General features: G+C 39.4%; 1 protein-coding gene and 1 long non-coding RNA gene across 11 annotated transcripts; both read right to left on the bottom strand.

Annotated features, from left to right (window-relative positions):
• Positions 1 to 5,864: 5,864 nt before the first annotated feature.
• LOC148291142 (uncharacterized) lies at positions 5,865 to 6,734 on the bottom strand. The gene has a single exon (XM_088245378.1). The coding sequence runs from the start codon at positions 6,732 to 6,734 to the stop codon at positions 5,865 to 5,867; it is 870 nt and encodes a 289-aa protein (XP_088101504.1).
• Positions 6,735 to 13,519: 6,785 nt separating this feature from the next.
• Positions 13,520 to 16,696, bottom strand: LOC110763860 (uncharacterized). Of its 10 annotated transcripts, none has more exons than XR_015826411.1 (5): positions 16,328 to 16,695; positions 15,924 to 16,231; positions 15,184 to 15,326; positions 14,512 to 14,584; positions 13,520 to 13,779 (listed from the first exon to the last, which is right to left on the bottom strand). It is a non-coding gene; the product is annotated as an uncharacterized LOC110763860 (long non-coding RNA). The 10 variants fall into 10 exon arrangements; XR_015826413.1 differs by having other exon boundaries at positions 14,512 to 14,576; XR_015826415.1 differs by having other exon boundaries at positions 13,769 to 13,907.
• Positions 16,697 to 18,175: the final 1,479 nt, after the last annotated feature.

Below are 18,175 nucleotides of genomic sequence, written 5' to 3'. Positions count from 1 at the left end.
CACAAGACCGCTTTCATGTGTCTAGGGCACATAAGCGCGTTTGAATACATTGCGATGCCTTTTGGCTTAAGAAATGCAGGGGTTACTTATCAAAGAGCAATGAATTCTGTATTCCATGATACGATAGGTCAATCCCTAGAAGTATACATAGATGATGTGGTGATTAAATCGCCAGAAAAAGGAAATCATGTATCTAATCTAAGGAAAGCCTTTCTAAGAATGAGACAACACAAGTTAAAAATGAATCCCAAGAAGTGCGTCTTTGGGGTAAAAGTTGGCAATTTCTTAGGTTTCTTGGTCTACCAAAGAGGAATAGAAATCGACAACAACAAAGCAAAATCTATCATAGAAGCTTCACCACCTCAGAACAATAAAGATTCTCATCCCTATTCACAGACTGTTTGGACAGAAGGATGGCATCGTAAATTCTAGCCATCTTCCAGTGAGCTCCATACTTCGGAAGAAGCCTGTCAATCCAATCTGACCATTTCACCGTGCTATTCCTTACTTCACTTGAGGGATACGAGCGGCTCAAGTTCTTGCTGACCCAGATATGAGAAGCCAGAGGAGAAGAACTCTGGTAGCACAGGGGAGCCTTAGCATCTTCCTTGAACAGTTCAGCCATCTCTTCAAGAATAGTGCCAAACCAATGGGGACCCAGAACAAGAGTGTTCTCAAACAAGTGGAGAACGTTCTAATCTAGATTCTTCTGGGTATACGGGTGAAGCTTGTTGCGAACTTTGATTGCGTGTTGATCAACGCTTGCTCCAGAAATATTGGGAGGAGGAAGAAAGGAGGAAGAGCTTTTGGCACAAGCTTTAGGGATGACATTTTCGATTTCAAAGCAAAAACAAAGAAGAATTGAATGATGATCGAAAGAAAACATTGGATTCTGATGGATATCAAAAGCTGAAGGGAGTTAGGTTTTTAGATGAACAGTAACGAGGTTTTGAAATTTCTTATAAAAGCTCAGAAAAGATCGTGGGAGGAGAGGAAACATCTAGATTGAAATAGCCATTAAGATTGCCCACTTCCCCACTAAGTCTAAGTGAATAGGCAGACCTGGGCTAGAGCAACGGAAGGAAATGGCACGCATCATTAACTGGCCAATCATTAGGTCTGAAACCGTTTCAAAACGATTCAGACTTAAGGGGGCATTGTTTGAGCCCAAATTCCACACGCCAGCTCAATTATAATTGGCCCATATCAGAAGAAGGAGTTTTGGGCTTTGACTTAAAAGACAAAGATGAGCCCATATGGTTTTAGAGCCCTAGACCTTTTGTAGACCAATTAGCAAAAATAAAAGTCACAAATAGAAGATTAATTGCTAAAAGAGGGGTGATTTAAATCCATACTTACCATTTGCTAATCAAAAGTAGCCCAATTTCAAAGATCTCCAAAAGCCCAAAAGAATTTGACCGTCACCGTTGATCTCAATTCAAATCAAAGTAGATATTTTGGAAGATCTCTTTCCCGAAAAAGGAGACCCATGTGACGTTGAAAGTCAAAAAATTTCAACTAAGGAAGTGATGGGGAGTTAATGGAAAACATGTTAACCAAAAGAACACTCTCCATAAACCATTCAAAAAGCCAGAAAGAAAGGGTGGCCAAGTTGCCTTTCTATACCCATAGGAGGCTCTACATTGGAACAGGATGTGTTTTTCAAGAAATAAACAGGTGACAGGAGAGTTGTTCGCCAGAGAAGCAGAAGGACCATCATAGGAGCTGACTATTGATGGTTCTGCTTTGCCAGAATATAACTTCCCCTTTTTTGTGGCATTAGAAAAGGAAAATCTTTTTGAAAGATCTGCCACCAAGTATTAAAAGATTGAATCAAAAAACCCTCATTCCAGAGTTCTCTATAAATATGAGAGTAAGTGAACAGATTCAAGGACAGCCAAAAATATCAATCATAACAAAAACTCTCAAGTTATCTTGACAAAATTCAAAAGAACAAAGTCATTCAGATCCCAAAAGTCTTCGGACTCTGAAGCAATCGAGCCATTCAGTCTTGAAAAATTATCCAACCCCCAAGCAAAAACAGCCAGAACTTAGGTCATTTTTTTTTCAATTCAAAGGAACAATTCACAAAGAGAACAAGTTTTCTCTTGTTACAAATTTGGTTCAACATAGACCAAATCAGGCAGGATCCGGGTTTTTACAATATGAAAACCTCAACAAATTAATAAAGAGGCCTTGATCAAGCAGAACAGGTACTATAGTACAGCTCCAACTCAGCAATCATCAATCTAGCCACTTTTGGCCCCATCCAGACTGAAGACGCCTCCATTCTGCCCATCCAACGAGCTTGAAACAGATTAAAGCTCTGCCAAACTCAAACATTAGCATAGATTTCCAATTAAAACCTATCAGTTAAAGGTGCTGACGCTTCAATCCAGCATAAACACATTCAATCCAACCCAGTTTAGAGGCAGCTACCCAGGCATAAATCGAAGTCCAACGTTCTGTTGTCTTTTTTGGACTAGGCAACTCTCTTTTAAGTTTTGTAATAGGCAGTTTTGCTGTTTGTGCCTGATAAATCACGGCCATAAGTTGGCCGAAGGATTTCCTCTCTCGGCCCTGGCACTTGTTCATAAAAACTGAAACGCAGCGTTTCGCCAGGATACTTCGCCTTCCTAAAAGACAAAAGAAGAAATGCTAAGGCATGATCATCTCGGCCTCAAGCGCAGGCCGAGGCCGAGGCCAAACAAAATCGCGGCCAGAAATATTAAAATCAGATCATCACGTGATAGCAGGGACCCAGGCTTCATTTAATGAAGTAGTGCATGTTTAATGCAGCAAACCCACTGGCTACAAGGAAGCATTTAATGCATGAGGGAAGGTGGGAAGTGACTGAAGTCAGAATTTGGTGATGGGGATCAGAGCGATTAGATGTGGACATTCTCACAAGAATTCTGATAGCCTGAGATATTGGTTCACCAGCTATCCATGCCATAAATGCGTCTCCACGGCCAGAAGCTCAGAACCCGATCAAGAGCGGCGGCCGAGATTCACCGGGATTTCTAGGGTCACACCACCATACTTCACAATCCCAAATGTCGATTGGACTGCCCACTTGCTCCAATCCAGCTCCACCATGCAGATTTTTAACCTCGATTACTCCTCCAGGGACTCTTCCTATAAATACAAGACTCGAGCTACATTCAAAGGGTTCAACACCAAAACAAAGCCTCCCACGGAGCAACTTATTTTTTTCCTGTAATGCACTTTCAATATCTTTACTTGCTTTCCTAGGAGTAGTGGTAGATTGTAAGGAAAACTCATTCATCAATATATCATACGACCCTTGATTTTCAAGGCGCCGGAGCACCATCCTTGTTGTTTGTTCATTCACCCCATATATCATACAACTGTCGCTCCCTGAGCAGCGCGCCGAAGCACCGCCCAAAACCCACCACCTACACCATCACTTAACGGCCTTGTAGTTCAGGCCGTGAACCTGACAGCCGAGACCAGTTCCTCTCTCGGCTACAATCGTTTGATTAGGAAGACGAGTTCAAACAGGCGCACCACTCAACCATCCAACACTCATCAATTCATCGACGCACGGTAGACCGTGCTGGCACGCCCGTGCACAAACCGCACCGCACCCAAAAGCAGGAAACCGCGTGTTAACGCATATCCCCTCGGCCCGGAACTCCAGGCCGTAAGATTTGTGCGGCAGACATTTGCTTAAACAGTTTGCTCTCTTTTAATATTCATTCTGGCCAGAAATACCAGTTTTTGTACTGTGAAAAATTGTGAAGTCTTCACCAGTCTAAGGCAAGAAAAGAACTTACTTGGGAGATATTCCTCACCCAAATTCACGATTGCTTGTTTAGAATCAATAACTTGGGGTGCAAGTTACCACGATTCTGAATGAATTTCATGGATTTCTATAAGAAATTTATGTCATTTTCTATCAAGTTTCATTTGGCATGTGTGGGGTTATGGCCTTGGTGTTGTGATAATGATTTGGTGGAGGTGGAACAAGAGTAACATACATGAGGTAGTGTTGTTATTATGGGGGGGTTGATGTTTCGTTGGAGAGAAACTAATGGAAAGTGAAAAAGAAAGGCCAGAAACATCACACGCAGAGAAGCTTCACGACTTTAGAAAAAGAAAAAAGAAAACTACGTGTAGTTTACGTGTTAGAAGGAAAGTTATTTAATTGTTATTTAGTTTCCTTTTATTTGTTGATTGTAATAGATTTGGAGTAGTCTCCAAGTAACCTAGTTTTCCTAGTTAACCTTGTAATCTCTTTATAAATACTTAGCCTTTTGGCTCTATCAATAACGTCCGAGAATTATTCTTCTCAACACAATCACCAATTTGACATAGTATTAGAGCACCGATTCGAGGGTGTCTCTTGAAACTTTTTACAAACCCTATTTTCTTCACGACTCTATGTTTCACAACACTAGTTACTAATCTTTCAGATCATCCTCCAAATTGAGAGTTGTTGGCTCTTTTCATCCCTCACCCATATGGGTGTTTATATTGTATAGTCCTCTTGATTCTCCTCTCATCAATTATCAACATATTTTTCTCTCTCCTTTAGCCACAGCCGCACTTTATATATATTTTTTTGTTTTCGCCACCAACATCAGCAACATACAGGCCATATCACAGCCTCCGTATATGCAACATACGCTGAACATTCAGCACAAAATTTATTTGGGTGCTACATTCTCGAACTCACGACTCTCATACATCATCAGATTTAAGGGGAAGTAACAACCCCCCATTTACACCAGCAACACCGCTGCACCATTTATAGCAACCTTTGGCAGTAATGCCTTTTACAATCTCTTGCACAAGTTGGGCGTACTTGAAATCCACTCTCTAACTTAAGGGGGAGTGTTAGAAATTAGGAAAGTTACTTAATTGTTATTTAGTTTCCTTTTATTTGTTCATTGTAATAGATTTTGAGTAGTCTCCAAGAAACCTAGTTTTCCTCGTTAACCTTGAATCTCTTTATAAATACTTAGCCTTTAGGCCAGGGACAAACCATCCACAGGCTAACCTGGGCTATAGCCCAGGTGGCTTTTATTATTTTCCAGCCCAAAGTCACATGTAGCCCACCCTACAGCCTACCCCACTTCACGCATCAGCCCTTCAACATGTTCAATTTTCTTGGTGGGTCATATTTTATTGGTGGAATGTCAGCAAAAAATTTATTTTATTGGTGGCATCTTACAATTTTCTTTCCTCAATTTATTGTTACTGATATTTGTGGATTTTTTAAGGTTCAAGAAGTATAGATTAGGGATTTTCAATTCAGTGTTAAGAATTGTTAATTAGGGATTTGCAATTAGGTTTTGTAAGTAAGGTAAATTTAGTCCACCCCATTTTGAAATCCTGGGTCCGTCCCTGCTTTAGGCTCTATCAATAACATCTGAGAATTATTCTTCTCAACACAATCACCAACTTGACATTATGGAGGGTAGGACCCCATACAACCTAGCTATACCAAAACATTATCTTCGATGGACAAAATCTACTCTTGAGGACATGCCTCAACCTAAAATTATCATTGTATTGAAGCTTCTATATGCCCCAAAGATAAGTATTTTACAATAATTCCATTATTTAGTTTTATTACAATATCCATGAAAATTTTGATTTTTCTAACATTTATTTTATGTGATGTAAAGTAGCATCCATCCACCAAATAATTTTTCAAAATCGATTCCACCAAAGTATAATACATTTCTTTAATTTTTGAATACTGACAATGGTACAAAAGCAAAAGACACACACTCATCAATGCTTCGCATCACTGCAACTGCTCATGTTTTTTTTTTAACGGAAAATAAATTAACAGAGTTTGGATCCTCGAGAACACGCAGGCCCAAAGAGATCTAGAAAGCATTAACAATAGACAAAGGTAAACATCCATCCCACAATTGGGATGGAGATAGAGAATGCCCAGGAGCAGCAAGCGCATCAGCGATCGTGTTAGCCTCAAGGAAAACATGCACAAACTGAACTTCCTCACAGAAAGACTTGAGCACCTCCACATCCTTTGAGATCTGAGAAAGACACCAAGGAACTGAGCACTGGTTGTTGACGGAGTCGATAACAAGCTTTGAGTCCCCCTCAACAACCACTCTACGCCACCCTTTAGAAACTGCATAAGCTAACCCATCTCTGAAAGCCAAACCTTCTGCCACAGTGATTGAAACATTACCAATCCTCTTAGCCCCAGCAAGCTGGACATGAGTATCATCATTCTTGATAACAAAGCAAATAGCAGCTTGATGGTTTCGAACAGGGCCATCAAAGTTGATCTTGACCCAGCCATAGAGGTGGGTGCCATTTGATGTAAGGGATAGCTTTTTTACGAACTCTGGCTTTGACGTTAGCACGCCAATAATCCATATGGATGCGCCGTGCAGCGTTGAGGACCCTAGCAGGATGAGGTTGTTTCTAGCATCGCAAATCTGCGAGCAAATATACAAGGCTTTGCACAAATCATTAGGAGTCACTGTGTCACTAGCAACATGAAGGGAACTAAGCCAAGTAATGAGATCTTCCCTACAGTAAATGGGGGGGAGACTTCCCCCAACACAACTCCAGATTGTTTGAGCAAATGGGCAATGTAGGAAGAGATGACTCACAGTTTCAGCGTGATTTCCACACAAAGCACTCTCTGGGTTGATTGAGGGGATAAATTTGTTAAGTCTGGATCGGACTTGAAGTCTGTTACGAATTAAAAGCCAGGCAAACATTTTGACTTTGGGAGGAAGAGTCTGTTTCCACATAATATTAAGTAAAATAGTGTGGTTATGAGGGCTACAATTCTGCATTTGAAGTCTGTAGGCACTTTTAACATAAAAAGAACCATTGGGGTTGGGGCCCCAAACAAACTTGTCTTGAGGATTAGTAATAGGAATTGGAATGGTAGTTATGATTCACAATATCAGGAGGTAAGATTTGAAGAAGAGCAGTTCTATCCCAAATATTGTTTATAATAAAATTTGAGACCTTGAGATCAGAATTAATAGAAGTTCTTTGACTCTCAGGTAGAAGGTTGAGAAGGGGAGAAGGAAAGACCCAGTTATGAGTCCAAAAACAAATTGAATTCCCATCCCCAACCAACCATCTGATACCATTGAGCAAAATAGGTCTAGTATCCAAATTTTCTTTCCAAGCTAAGGAGTGGCAAGAGTTTTTCTTTTGATCAAAGAAAGACTTTAATCTCATAAAGTTCTTGTTAACTAGTTGGGACCATCAATTTCCAGTGCCAGTAAGGCTTTTCCAACCAAGCTTAGCCAAGGCAGCAAGGTTGAAATGAGTTGCATATCTGACTCCTAAACCACCCAAGTCCTTTGGGAGGCAAACTTGTTTCCAAGCTACAGGAGGGCACTAAGTGTCCCTACCCCATAAAAACTTCCTACACTCCTTGTCCAAAGTCTGAGAAACTTTTGGGGGGCATTTGAAACAGGAAAGAATATGGTTTGGAATGCCAGAAACACTGGCTTTGATGAGTGTAAGTCTCCCTGCTTTGGAAAGAGTGTAGGCTTTCCAACCAGCAATGGATTCTATCAATAAGGTCCTGAGCATTATGGGGATCCTTCCAGAATACAATATTATGCACTCCAAGGTAACGTCCAATAGTAGCCTTGTGTTGGATCTGTAAAATATTACCAATGATATCCTTAGTAGCATGAGGAACTTTAGGGGATAAGAAAATAGAAGACTTGTGAAAGTTGATCTGAAGGCCAGAAAAACCAGCAAAGACATCAAGAGCAGACCTTATCTTCCTAGCAGCAAAGGAAGGGAGCCTAAGCAAAAATGAGACAATCGTCAGCAAAAACTAAGTTGGAGAGTCTCAAGCTGCCAAGAGAAGATAAGATACCCACTTGGTTCTTAGAGTGTAAAGCTAGGTTATTAAGATGTCTAAGGAGGGGTACCACTCCTTAGATAATGAAAAGATAGGGAGACAAAGGGTCCCCTTGCCTAATGCCTCTAGTAGGGTGGAAAAAACCTTATGGGTAACCATTTATCAAAATAGAATACGAGACAGAGGTTATACAATTCATGATCAGGGCAATCCACTTCGCATGGAACCCCATTCTAAACAAGCAAGCCTGAATATAGGACCAGTCAAGCATGTCATAGGCCTTTTCAAGGTCAATCTTGACAGCCATAGCCCCAAGAACACATTTTTTCCTTTTGAAGTCACTAAAAAGCTCATGTGCAATAAGGATGTTATCAAATATAGACCTTCCAGGAGCAAAAGCTCCCTGATTTTTGGAAATGCAGTGAGAAAGGAGAGGCTTGATCCAATTGATCATGATCTTGGTTATGATCTTGTAAGAGGCATTACAGAGACTAATGGGACGATAGTGATGCACCCATTCTGGTTGATCTACTTTAGGAATTAGAGCTATGTTAGTGTGGTTAGTAGGTTTGAGAGACAAATTGTTGGTGAAAAAATCCTGAACAAGGGTCTTAATGGCTAGTTTGGTTGCCTCCCAACAATTTTGATAAAAGAGAGCATGAATCCCATCAGGACCAGGTGCTTTATAAGCACCAATACTTCTCAAGGCGTTCTCAATCTCAATATCAAAGACATGAGAGAGAAGGGTGTCATTCTCCACCTGAGAGACATAGGGCTCTAGAACACTAAGAGCACTTCCACTCATTTGCCATGGCAAAGGGCAAGGAGAGGTAAGGGCTGTTACTATTCATATGAATAGTGCCAGCCCTTGCAAAAGACAAGGTGTGTTTCCACCCATTGCCATAGCAAAGGGCAAATACTATTCACTTTAACTTATTTTTATTTTTTATACTCAAACGATTAATTTTGATAAGATTTTCGGTTGCCACGTGTCCTTTTTTATATATAAAATTCTCATCTCATATTTCGGATAAATTTTCGGAATAAATTTTCCGATTAAATTTTCATATTAAATTTTCGGATAAGACTTTCGATTGCCACATGTCCATATTTATTATAAAATTCACATCTCAAATTTCAGATAAAATTTTCGCATAAAGATTTTCGGTTGCCGCATCATACAATTGAATACCTACTCACTCATGGTCCTCATAGTCCGACACAATCGAGTACAAGGACGACTCGATCATTGGCGGAGGCGGTTCCACTGGATCACGACGTGGGGGAGTATTTTCCTTCGGAGGACATAATAGTGCCATTATTTCCGACATGGAACGCACCAAGGGAACCGATTGCAGACATTGTTCACTTGAGGAGCCATGTGTAATGGTTTTCCTTTTTTTTGTTTTACCTTGAATAATCTATTTAAAAAATTAAATTGGAAATGCAAGAAAATATAAAAAAGAATGGCATTAAATTGAATAAAACAACAATTAATTTTTTACCTCGTCACCAAGATTTTGACCTCTTCGATCGTTTGTCCACGACCCTCCAGCTTTGATGGAAGATGCCATAAGATGGTGAATAAAAATGAAAATTGAAAGTGAAGAAAATTTTGTGTAGAAAGTGAATAATATTAGAAGGAGAAGAAAATGTATGAGGATCTGGTGTTGAGAGTGAACAACATTGGTAGGTATTTATAGGAAAAAATTTCAGATTTTTTTCAGATTTTTTAAGCCAAAAAAAGAAGGGTAGCCATTGGATTTGAGGAAAAAAAATTATCGGAGCGACCAAAACGTGCCACGTGGTGTGTTACCGTTGGCTGAAACCAAGGCTAACGCCAGCCTGGCGTCAACGCATGTAATTTCAGAAAAAAAATTAACATGGGCATGAACATTAAAAAAAAAAATTGAATCCAAGTGCTGGCGCCAGCCATGACGTCAGCAGCCCTCGGGCTGGAGCATGGGCTCATCTCACCCTCGAGCTGGCTCGATTACGTTGGACCTGCAGCTTGCTCGGGCATGCTTGACCCCCTGGAACGCGTCGCCTGGGCTTGGGCCCTGTCCTGCCCTGGCTTGGGGCAACTACTGGAAACGCTCTAAGGGCACGTTTGTTACACCTTCTTAGCTTGGATTTGACTGGACAAATTTGTATCCCTTGTTTGTTTTCACTTGGTTCTAGTTTTAAGTGGGACTATTACTACTGGCCCCACCAAAAAAAAAATTTAGTCCTAGTCCAATCAAACCTACACCAAACGCAATATAAGTGTTATCCAACTTATGCCAGGCCAAGCTGAGGCAGTTCCTGCCTTTAAAAGACTCAATAAAAGTCCCCACAAGGAGCTCATTCTCAACCCAAAAACCTTGAGGATTTCTAATTTTGAGGATTTGGTTTCTTCTTCTTTTTCTTCTTCTTCTTCTTAGAAGAGCTTGAGTATGGAAGAATTTGGTATTTTTATCACCTAACTAAAGCGTGCTCTGGCTCATTGAGAAAATAAGATTTCTTCCTGCTCAAGAAGGGTTCACAATTCTTGGTTAAGATAGTTGTCTCTCTCAAGTAAGGAGAAAAAGGTTAGTCCTAGTTGAGATTGGATGAGAGAGAGCTCCTCCTGGGCAGCTTTGAGTTTGGAAAACAAGTTTCCAAAAGTGTCCGGTTCCACTTTTGGAGCACATGTTTGAGAGCTATACAGCTGCTATTAAACTTTTGAGCTGAATTTCCAAAGTAGTCTTGGTGCCACACTTGTTTAATAATGTTAGTAAAGTCAGGGTGAGAAAACCACATAGCTTCAATTTTGAAGGATTGTCTAGTTGTTTGCAGAGAGGAGCACATGTTAGACAAATGGGACCATGGTCCGATCGTTGGATAGGTAGGTTCTCTAGCTTAAGGTTGGGATAAAGATGAATCCAGGAGGGGTTAGCTAAGGCACGGTCAAGTCTTTCAAAGATAACAGAGTAGTCTTTATGGCCATTAGACCATGTGTAGGGAACTCCTACAGCATTAAGTGAACAAGTACCACAATCACTGATGAATATTAGTTAAACCTAGACATGGAAGGATATGGAAACTGGATACCACCTGCTTTTTCAGTGAGACTACAAATATTATTAAAGTCTCCCATGAGTAACCAAGGCAAGGAACTATTATGTTTAAGGTTTAAAATATCCTGCCACAGGCTAAGTTGCTTCTCTTTTTTAGGGTAAGCATAAGCATAGACAAAGGTAACATACCAGCTTTTCTTACCAAGCACATCTTTAATAAAGCAGTGAATGAAACGGTCATGATAAAGCAAAATAGAACAATTCATAACCAAAGGATTCCAAAACAACAAAAGACCCCCACACTGTAGGAACAAAGAAATTGTTTTGGAGAGGAACACTACGAGCTAATGACTCAGCTCTCCTAGCAGAGGCTCTTGCTCCAAAATACAACCTAAATCTAAATGCAAAGACTGAATAAGAAAAACAACTTGAGTAGCAAAACCCAACCAGGACCTCCCCCGCTATTCCAACATAAAAGCTTCATAATTGCAACTGCTCATTCTACCATTCCTGTTTTGCAACCTTTTGAAATGTATTATTTTATTTAGACAACTTTTCTATGAGGCAAAAAAACTTATTTGTAACAGGGATAGCACTATTTTGCTATCCCTTGTAACACCCCGACCCAATTTAATCGTCTTATTCAATTTATTTTATTTGCGCAATTACATTTTTACCCTCGGGAGTAGGGGCACTTTAGTCACTTTTTGTTTTGGAAGGATTTTGGGGAATTGACTGGCACCTTTGCGTAGAGCTCGCTCTCACGAGTTCGTAGACACGTAGTGTGTTCAATTCGGAGTTAAAACAAAGAAGTTATAATCTACGGAAGTGCAGTGGCACAATCATAAATTTTGCAAAGTCGGATTTTTAAAAATCTCTCTCTCTCTCTCTCTCTCTCTCTCTCTCTCTCTCTCTCTCTCTCTCCCCTTTGCGAAAGCAGACCGGCCTCTTTGGCCGGCGTTTTCTCCTCCGTCTTCCCACGGCCGGCGACGCTACAACCCACAAAACGTTCGTCTCTTCCTCCTCTACACGTCCATACCCATTTCCACCCTCGTTCCTCCTCTACACGTCCAACCCACTGAAACCGATCCAAAACCCTCGTTCATCTCCGGCGGCGTTTGTGCGATTTCCGGCGATTCCGGTAGCCAAAATCGTCGAACCAGATATGAAACTTCATTCTCTCATTGCGCTCTACCTGTCTATGTGGTTGGTTTGGGATAATTTTGAGGTTTTAGAGATCGATTTCTAACCCTCAATTATGCCAACGGTTTCGGCTTTGATCCGGCTAGTTCCTGTCAGTTTTTTGCCATGGTCCAAGAACAAAAGTTGATCCCCTAGGTAGTCTAATTCTAATGGTATGGGTATTGACAAGTGATTTGGAGTTTTCCGGTCATCGAAAATTACTCAAGGCACTCACACTCTGTCGGCGGCAGGTGGCGGCGCGTGGACCACTTTGTGGCAGCCCATTGGGTTCTAAAATGTTCTCCTTGTCGTCCTAAGTTCGACGGTATGCTCGGATTTGGAATTGGTTACCGTTTGACAGTCGATCAGATATTGCACCCAATATGCAATATTAAGGTTCGATAGGTTCAGACAGTTCGATCGGTCCCAACTTCAAATATGTTGTTTCTCGTATCTCTAGGATCGAGTGGGAACTTGTGGATTGAGAATTGGAGTCCTGGATACTCTGAGTCAATGAATTTGGGGTTCGGTAAACCGGTTACCGTCCGATCATGCGATCGAGAGCGATCCGACCCCTTGATCGAGACTAAACCCTCGGGATTTGATTAGTAGACATTATTGGACCTATAGGAACCTCCCCTGTTATTGATACTTGATATATTGACACGCGGTATCTCTTCGGAGGTGTGTCAGGATACCGGGCACCCTTGACCAGGTGTACCGAAGGCCTTAACCAGCAGTCTGCGTGCGTAGGAGGGATATTCAGTAGGAATAGTCCTCCGGTTGGACTGCTCATTCCCTAGCCACATGAGTATTGAGGATTCTGCCATGTGGTCTAGTTAAAACGATCCCCGTGTTGGATTTTTTTCCCCTGGTACATGATGACACTACTACAAAAATTGAAATAGACGACGGGGAAACACCGTCGTCTTTTTCTTTTTCAAACCGTCGTTAAATCGACAGTCGTCTTTTTAAATGTCAAACTACGACGGTAATTAACCGTCGTCTATTACATGTAAAGACGACGGTTTTTAAAATAACCGTCGTCTATTAGTTGTAAAGACGACGGTTTTTATGAAAGAACCGTCGTCTATTATATGTAAAGACGACGGTTCTTTTAAAACCGTCGTCTATAGATATCTATAGACGACGGTTTTGTTGAAAAACGTCGTGTATTAACTGAAAAGACGACGATTTTAAAAAAAAATCGTCATCTATTATCCCTAAAGATGACTGTTTGTTAAAATACAGTCGTCTATCAACTATAAAGATGACGGTTTCGTTGAAACTATCGTCATGTATTTATTGCAAAACTGACGTAGTGATTTTATATTTTAGCTTTTTTTTTTTCCACTTCCAATGGTTCTCTACAACAATTTTAACTATAAAACCATAATGCTTTGTGAACAATAAATTCATATCCAAATATGCTATTACCCACTCATACATATGTACTCAAATTGTTTCTTTCTTAAAATTTGAAGATTCAATAGTAATTTCATAATTTACCAATATATCCAAATCGTTTCTTTCAAAAATTTAATAGCAATTACATAGCAGTTCTATATCCACCAGACATGAGCACAAGCTCCTAAAGCATATTTGGCATGCTTAACAGGTTCTCCTTTGATCCACCAGTTCACAGATATCTCGATCATTCGAATTATGAACCATTTGCATAGGTAAACTACCTCAACATCAAAGCACCACCTGCAGAAAATCAACATCTGTTCATTCTTCCCGTAAAAGAATCTATAATATCAGGGAAGCACAGAAAAACATAATTTAATTTTTGTCATCATTCCAAGCCGCTTTGCCAACAGAAAAATTATTTGCTCCTAAACATCAAATTGACATACATATCAGATTCTCAACAACAAAAGGATAACAGAGAAGCAGTAAAAAGATGCATATATTCAAATTGCTATTTGAAGCAACATTACAGGCAAAACGACATGAAGCTAAATTCTCCCCAATGACTAATAAAAGAAGTGGCTCTAACTCTAAGTGCGCAATAAAATGAATAAAAGATGAAGGAAGTGGCAATCTGCTCTGCTAACATGAAAGTACACAGAGCACGTGACATGCACGAGCATATTGCAGAAAAAGAAAGTGGTATATCATATATGCATGCACAATTAAATTAGCCCGTTGTTAATAATTTAGGATCATCACCTGCACACGTCTCTTGCATTATATATAATTAATTGAACATTGCCTGTCCACTTTTTTATTTAAATTTTTTTTTTTTTCAGATGGTTGAGATATGCATGACCTGAAATTGACAATTAAATAAGCCAAACCAAGTGCTTGTTAAATTATAGGTTGAATGGGTTTGAAATTCTAGCAACAGAGGTAAGCATAAACTATTGCAAATTGCTATTTGAAGTGCAGTTACTTGTTCAAAAAGAATGCTATCTATACAATCTAAAGTGGAATTACCTGTTCAAACGGATGTTAGTGAAAAACTTTCTTGCAGCAGCCCTAGTGAACATCTTAAAACCACACTGCGATGCTGAAGAATACCATGTCATGATAACAGTTAAGTGCCTTCACTTAAGATTTGGTACACTATGCAGAAAATTGCAAAACATATATTGATAGAATTGGATCATGAACAAATTATCCCAAGACCTTCACTTTATATTTATAAAACGCAAATCACCCATTAAACTTATCACAACATGTCAAAGAGAAAGAGGAACTCTAATTTCAGGTAAAATACAGCCGCACAAATTAAGAAAAAATAAAAAGTAAAATAAATGATTCTTAGCACGCAATACCTAAATATTTGGCAAACAAATGCAACCCTTAGCACCACAAAGTCAAGAAAGGAAAGTACCAGTGTTAGTGTAAAAAAAGAGAGGGGTGGGGGGGAAATCACATCAAAAAGTGCAATAATCTCAGTAATGACAGTAATCTCAGCAATATGGTTCACTTATCTTATCCATTTCTAACACGCTAGACATGATCATCAACATTGGTACAATACTCATTCTAATTGGATAACAACTTCACAATACTAAGCACTGAATTATTGTGGTTTATACACCAAAATGCAGAAATCAAGCGGAATTTACTTCTGAAGCAGTAACTAAGGAAAAGCTTACACACCTAGCTGCAACTAAGGAAAGCAGACATGAAAATCCAAACCATATTTCATGAGCTGAACCACCACCCAAGCATTGGCCAATACTCAACCAATTAAACCAAAGCATTTGATAAAGTAGCAATTTTAAAGCGAAAACCAAACGGAACTACAGCATTGAAAAAGAATTATATCAGATAGTATTCTAAGACAAAACTACAACACTGAAGCATAAAAATGAACATCAATGTCAAGTTGTCAGCGAAAAATCAGAAAAGGAAAAATCTCAAACAAGAAAGCTAATAATCCATTGTTGTGTTGCACAGATATGTTACAAGATATGCAAAACAATACGACGATATGACAAAAGATTAGCATATACAGGGATAAGACAATAAAGAAATATATAGTTAAATATTAATTGTTTATTTTTTCTTTAACATTTGAAACTAGCACTCAGATCTCGCTTTTATAGAAACAATTCCAAACAATCTATTTTTTTCCAAAAAAAATTACCCTCTCCCCTTTGTTCTTGGAAAAGAAAATACAAAATAACCCCTCATGTATCCCTTGCATATCCATCATGTATCCATGTAGTCAACTAAATACGAATTCTGAGTATCTGATGCATTTTGAGACATACCGTGGATCAAGAAAGAGAACCAAAAACAAAAAAACAGAGAGAGAGAGAGATCAACTGAGATTAAAATATACATGATATAGCTGCAGTATTAGCAAGACTCAACTAAGATTATCTGAACCCCACCTTAAAATTCACGAACCACAAACCATCTCTCATCTCTGTTCGAGAAATTAAAGCCTGAGACTGAGAAAGGGGACTGACCAGAGTTCTTATGAAAGAAATGCACTCCAGAAAATAAAAATCTATATGAATAGACAACCAGCATAATCCAAACAGAGCAACAACTCATAATCAAATTGAAACAATATAATAGGTAAATCATAAAGAACATAAAAAAGAAAAGAAATTTCAGACCAACTGTTGCAGAGGCCTTCGCGGCTTTGGAGGTTTTGTTGCAGAAGGAGCAAGCTTAGGGTTTCGGTGGGTTTGATCTGAAAGAGATGGAGATCGATGAGAAAGTACAAGTAAAAGGATACTAGGGATTTGAAATAGAAAAAGGCCCAAATCTCTTATTGAAAATCACTTACCACGACGGCCCGACGAGATGGCGAGCTCAGAAACCTTGAGTAAAGTCGCAGTGGAGAGCAGACGACGTTATCGATCACGACCTGCAAAGCAAAAGAAGCGAATGGTCAAGAGAGAGACGCATAGCAGAAAGAGAAAGACAGATGAAGAGAGAGATCTGTGACGACGAGGGAGGAAGAGAGAGATCTGTGACGACGAGGGAGGAAGAGAGAGATCTGTGACGACGAGGGAGGAAGAGAGATGAGGAAAATTCAGAGTTCGTTCAAGAGAGTTGAGAGAGCGCTGCGAGAAGTAGAGGAGGGAATGTTTTCAAGTTGGGAGGAAATCTGAAAATTAGGTCGAGAGCGAACGCACTTAAGTTGTAATTTACAAACGTCGTCTTTTAAAACACAACTCTATTTTAGTGATGTCTAAAATGGTATATCACGACGCTTTTGTAAAACCGTCATCTTTTAAAATACAACGACGGTTTTAAACTACACGGTCGTCTATTTTGTGTCGTGGTTTTACAGTTTTGTAGTAGTGTGATGGTGTGGGTTGTGTAATATAGATATATACATATATAGATAGTGGGTACAAGATTAGGAGAAGGAAAGGATGGGTGTCATATGTGATATAAATTGGGTTATGGGGATAGTGCGAATTGATCCTTGATTGATATTGAATGACGTTACTGTCTGTACGAGCCTAGAATTCGAATATGGTTGTGGAAAAAGGTATGTTTGGATATTGGTATTGGATTATTTATATATCGAATATTATTATAAATGTCTTACGCGTTCATTTGAGTTTATTTTATTTATTAAGTAAATGAATAATGTATATTGGTTTATTGGAAATTTGGTTGTGGGCTGAGTTTTTATTATATAATTATATAACCTTGTTTTTTGGGATTTGGGATAGTGGTTTTGGTTCCAGCCGCACGAGCGTTGGGAATTCCATCGTGTGTGTCTGGGGATTTAGTTTCAGCTGCACGGGCGTCGAGGATTCCGTCATGAAATGTGTATATGTAAAGATAAAGGTATAATGGGAACAACGGTGGGAGAAAATCAGTATGAGTTTTATATTGTTATTTACAGTGGGATTTTTTGGAGTATCTGCAATGAGACTACTTTGCACAAGCATTAGTATCTTTAAGTAAGATTTCATTTTGAAACTTGGTTTAGACTGATTTATTGGATTGTATGCGAATAATATCATTACTGGAAGAACTACGTGTGGTTTGATACCTCAGTAAGGTGCAGCCACGGAATAAATTGTGTGAGTTGTGCTTGAATTGCATCAAAATATATCATTGAATTTGTTAATGGTTACGGAGTCTTAAACTCGAAGTAGTTTGCGAATAAGGTTTAGAATTCTTTTTGTTTTGGTGGGCCCGAAGCCCGATTGAGATTTGAATTATATATGTATAACAAAGCCTGAGCCACTTTAAAATTTCTTTTGACAGTGGTTAGAGTGTAGACCATGCACTCAGGAAGTTGGTGAATTTGTTATGGATATATGCGAGTGTAAATTTTGGAATTATCTGTTTTTCAGGGAAGACTCTTCCGAAATTTCGGTAGAAGTCTTAACCCTTTTATGCTTTTAAGGCGGGAAAAGGGGTTTAAATTAGTAAATGTGCCTGGCATCCTATGAGTGTTGGCAGAGAAGTAGGATTTGACACGGATTCCAAGGAGAATTCGAGTCGGGTCCTATCATCCCCGACTAATAAGACAATGACACATGGCCCACGTGGCAATGAGTTATTGACTGGAATGACCAAAAATGTTATCTCCGTTGCATAGGAGTGTTCCTCAAACCAAGGCTTGCTATCACACGCCTGCTATTATAAAATAATAAATTTTATGGCA

Source organism: Prunus avium, chromosome 8, assembly GCF_965620075.1.
Source record: "Prunus avium chromosome 8, drPruAviu1.hap1.1, whole genome shotgun sequence".
NCBI lineage: Eukaryota > Viridiplantae > Streptophyta > Magnoliopsida > Rosales > Rosaceae > Prunus > Prunus avium.
Note: the sequence above shows the minus strand (reverse complement) of the source record. Positions and strands in the feature narration are given on the sequence as shown.

What these genes read in the sequence shown, in the direction of transcription:
- LOC148291142 (XM_088245378.1), bottom strand. Translation starts at nt 6,734, where the DNA reads ATGTTTGCCTGGCTTTTAATTCGTAACAGACTTCAAGTCCGATCCAGA.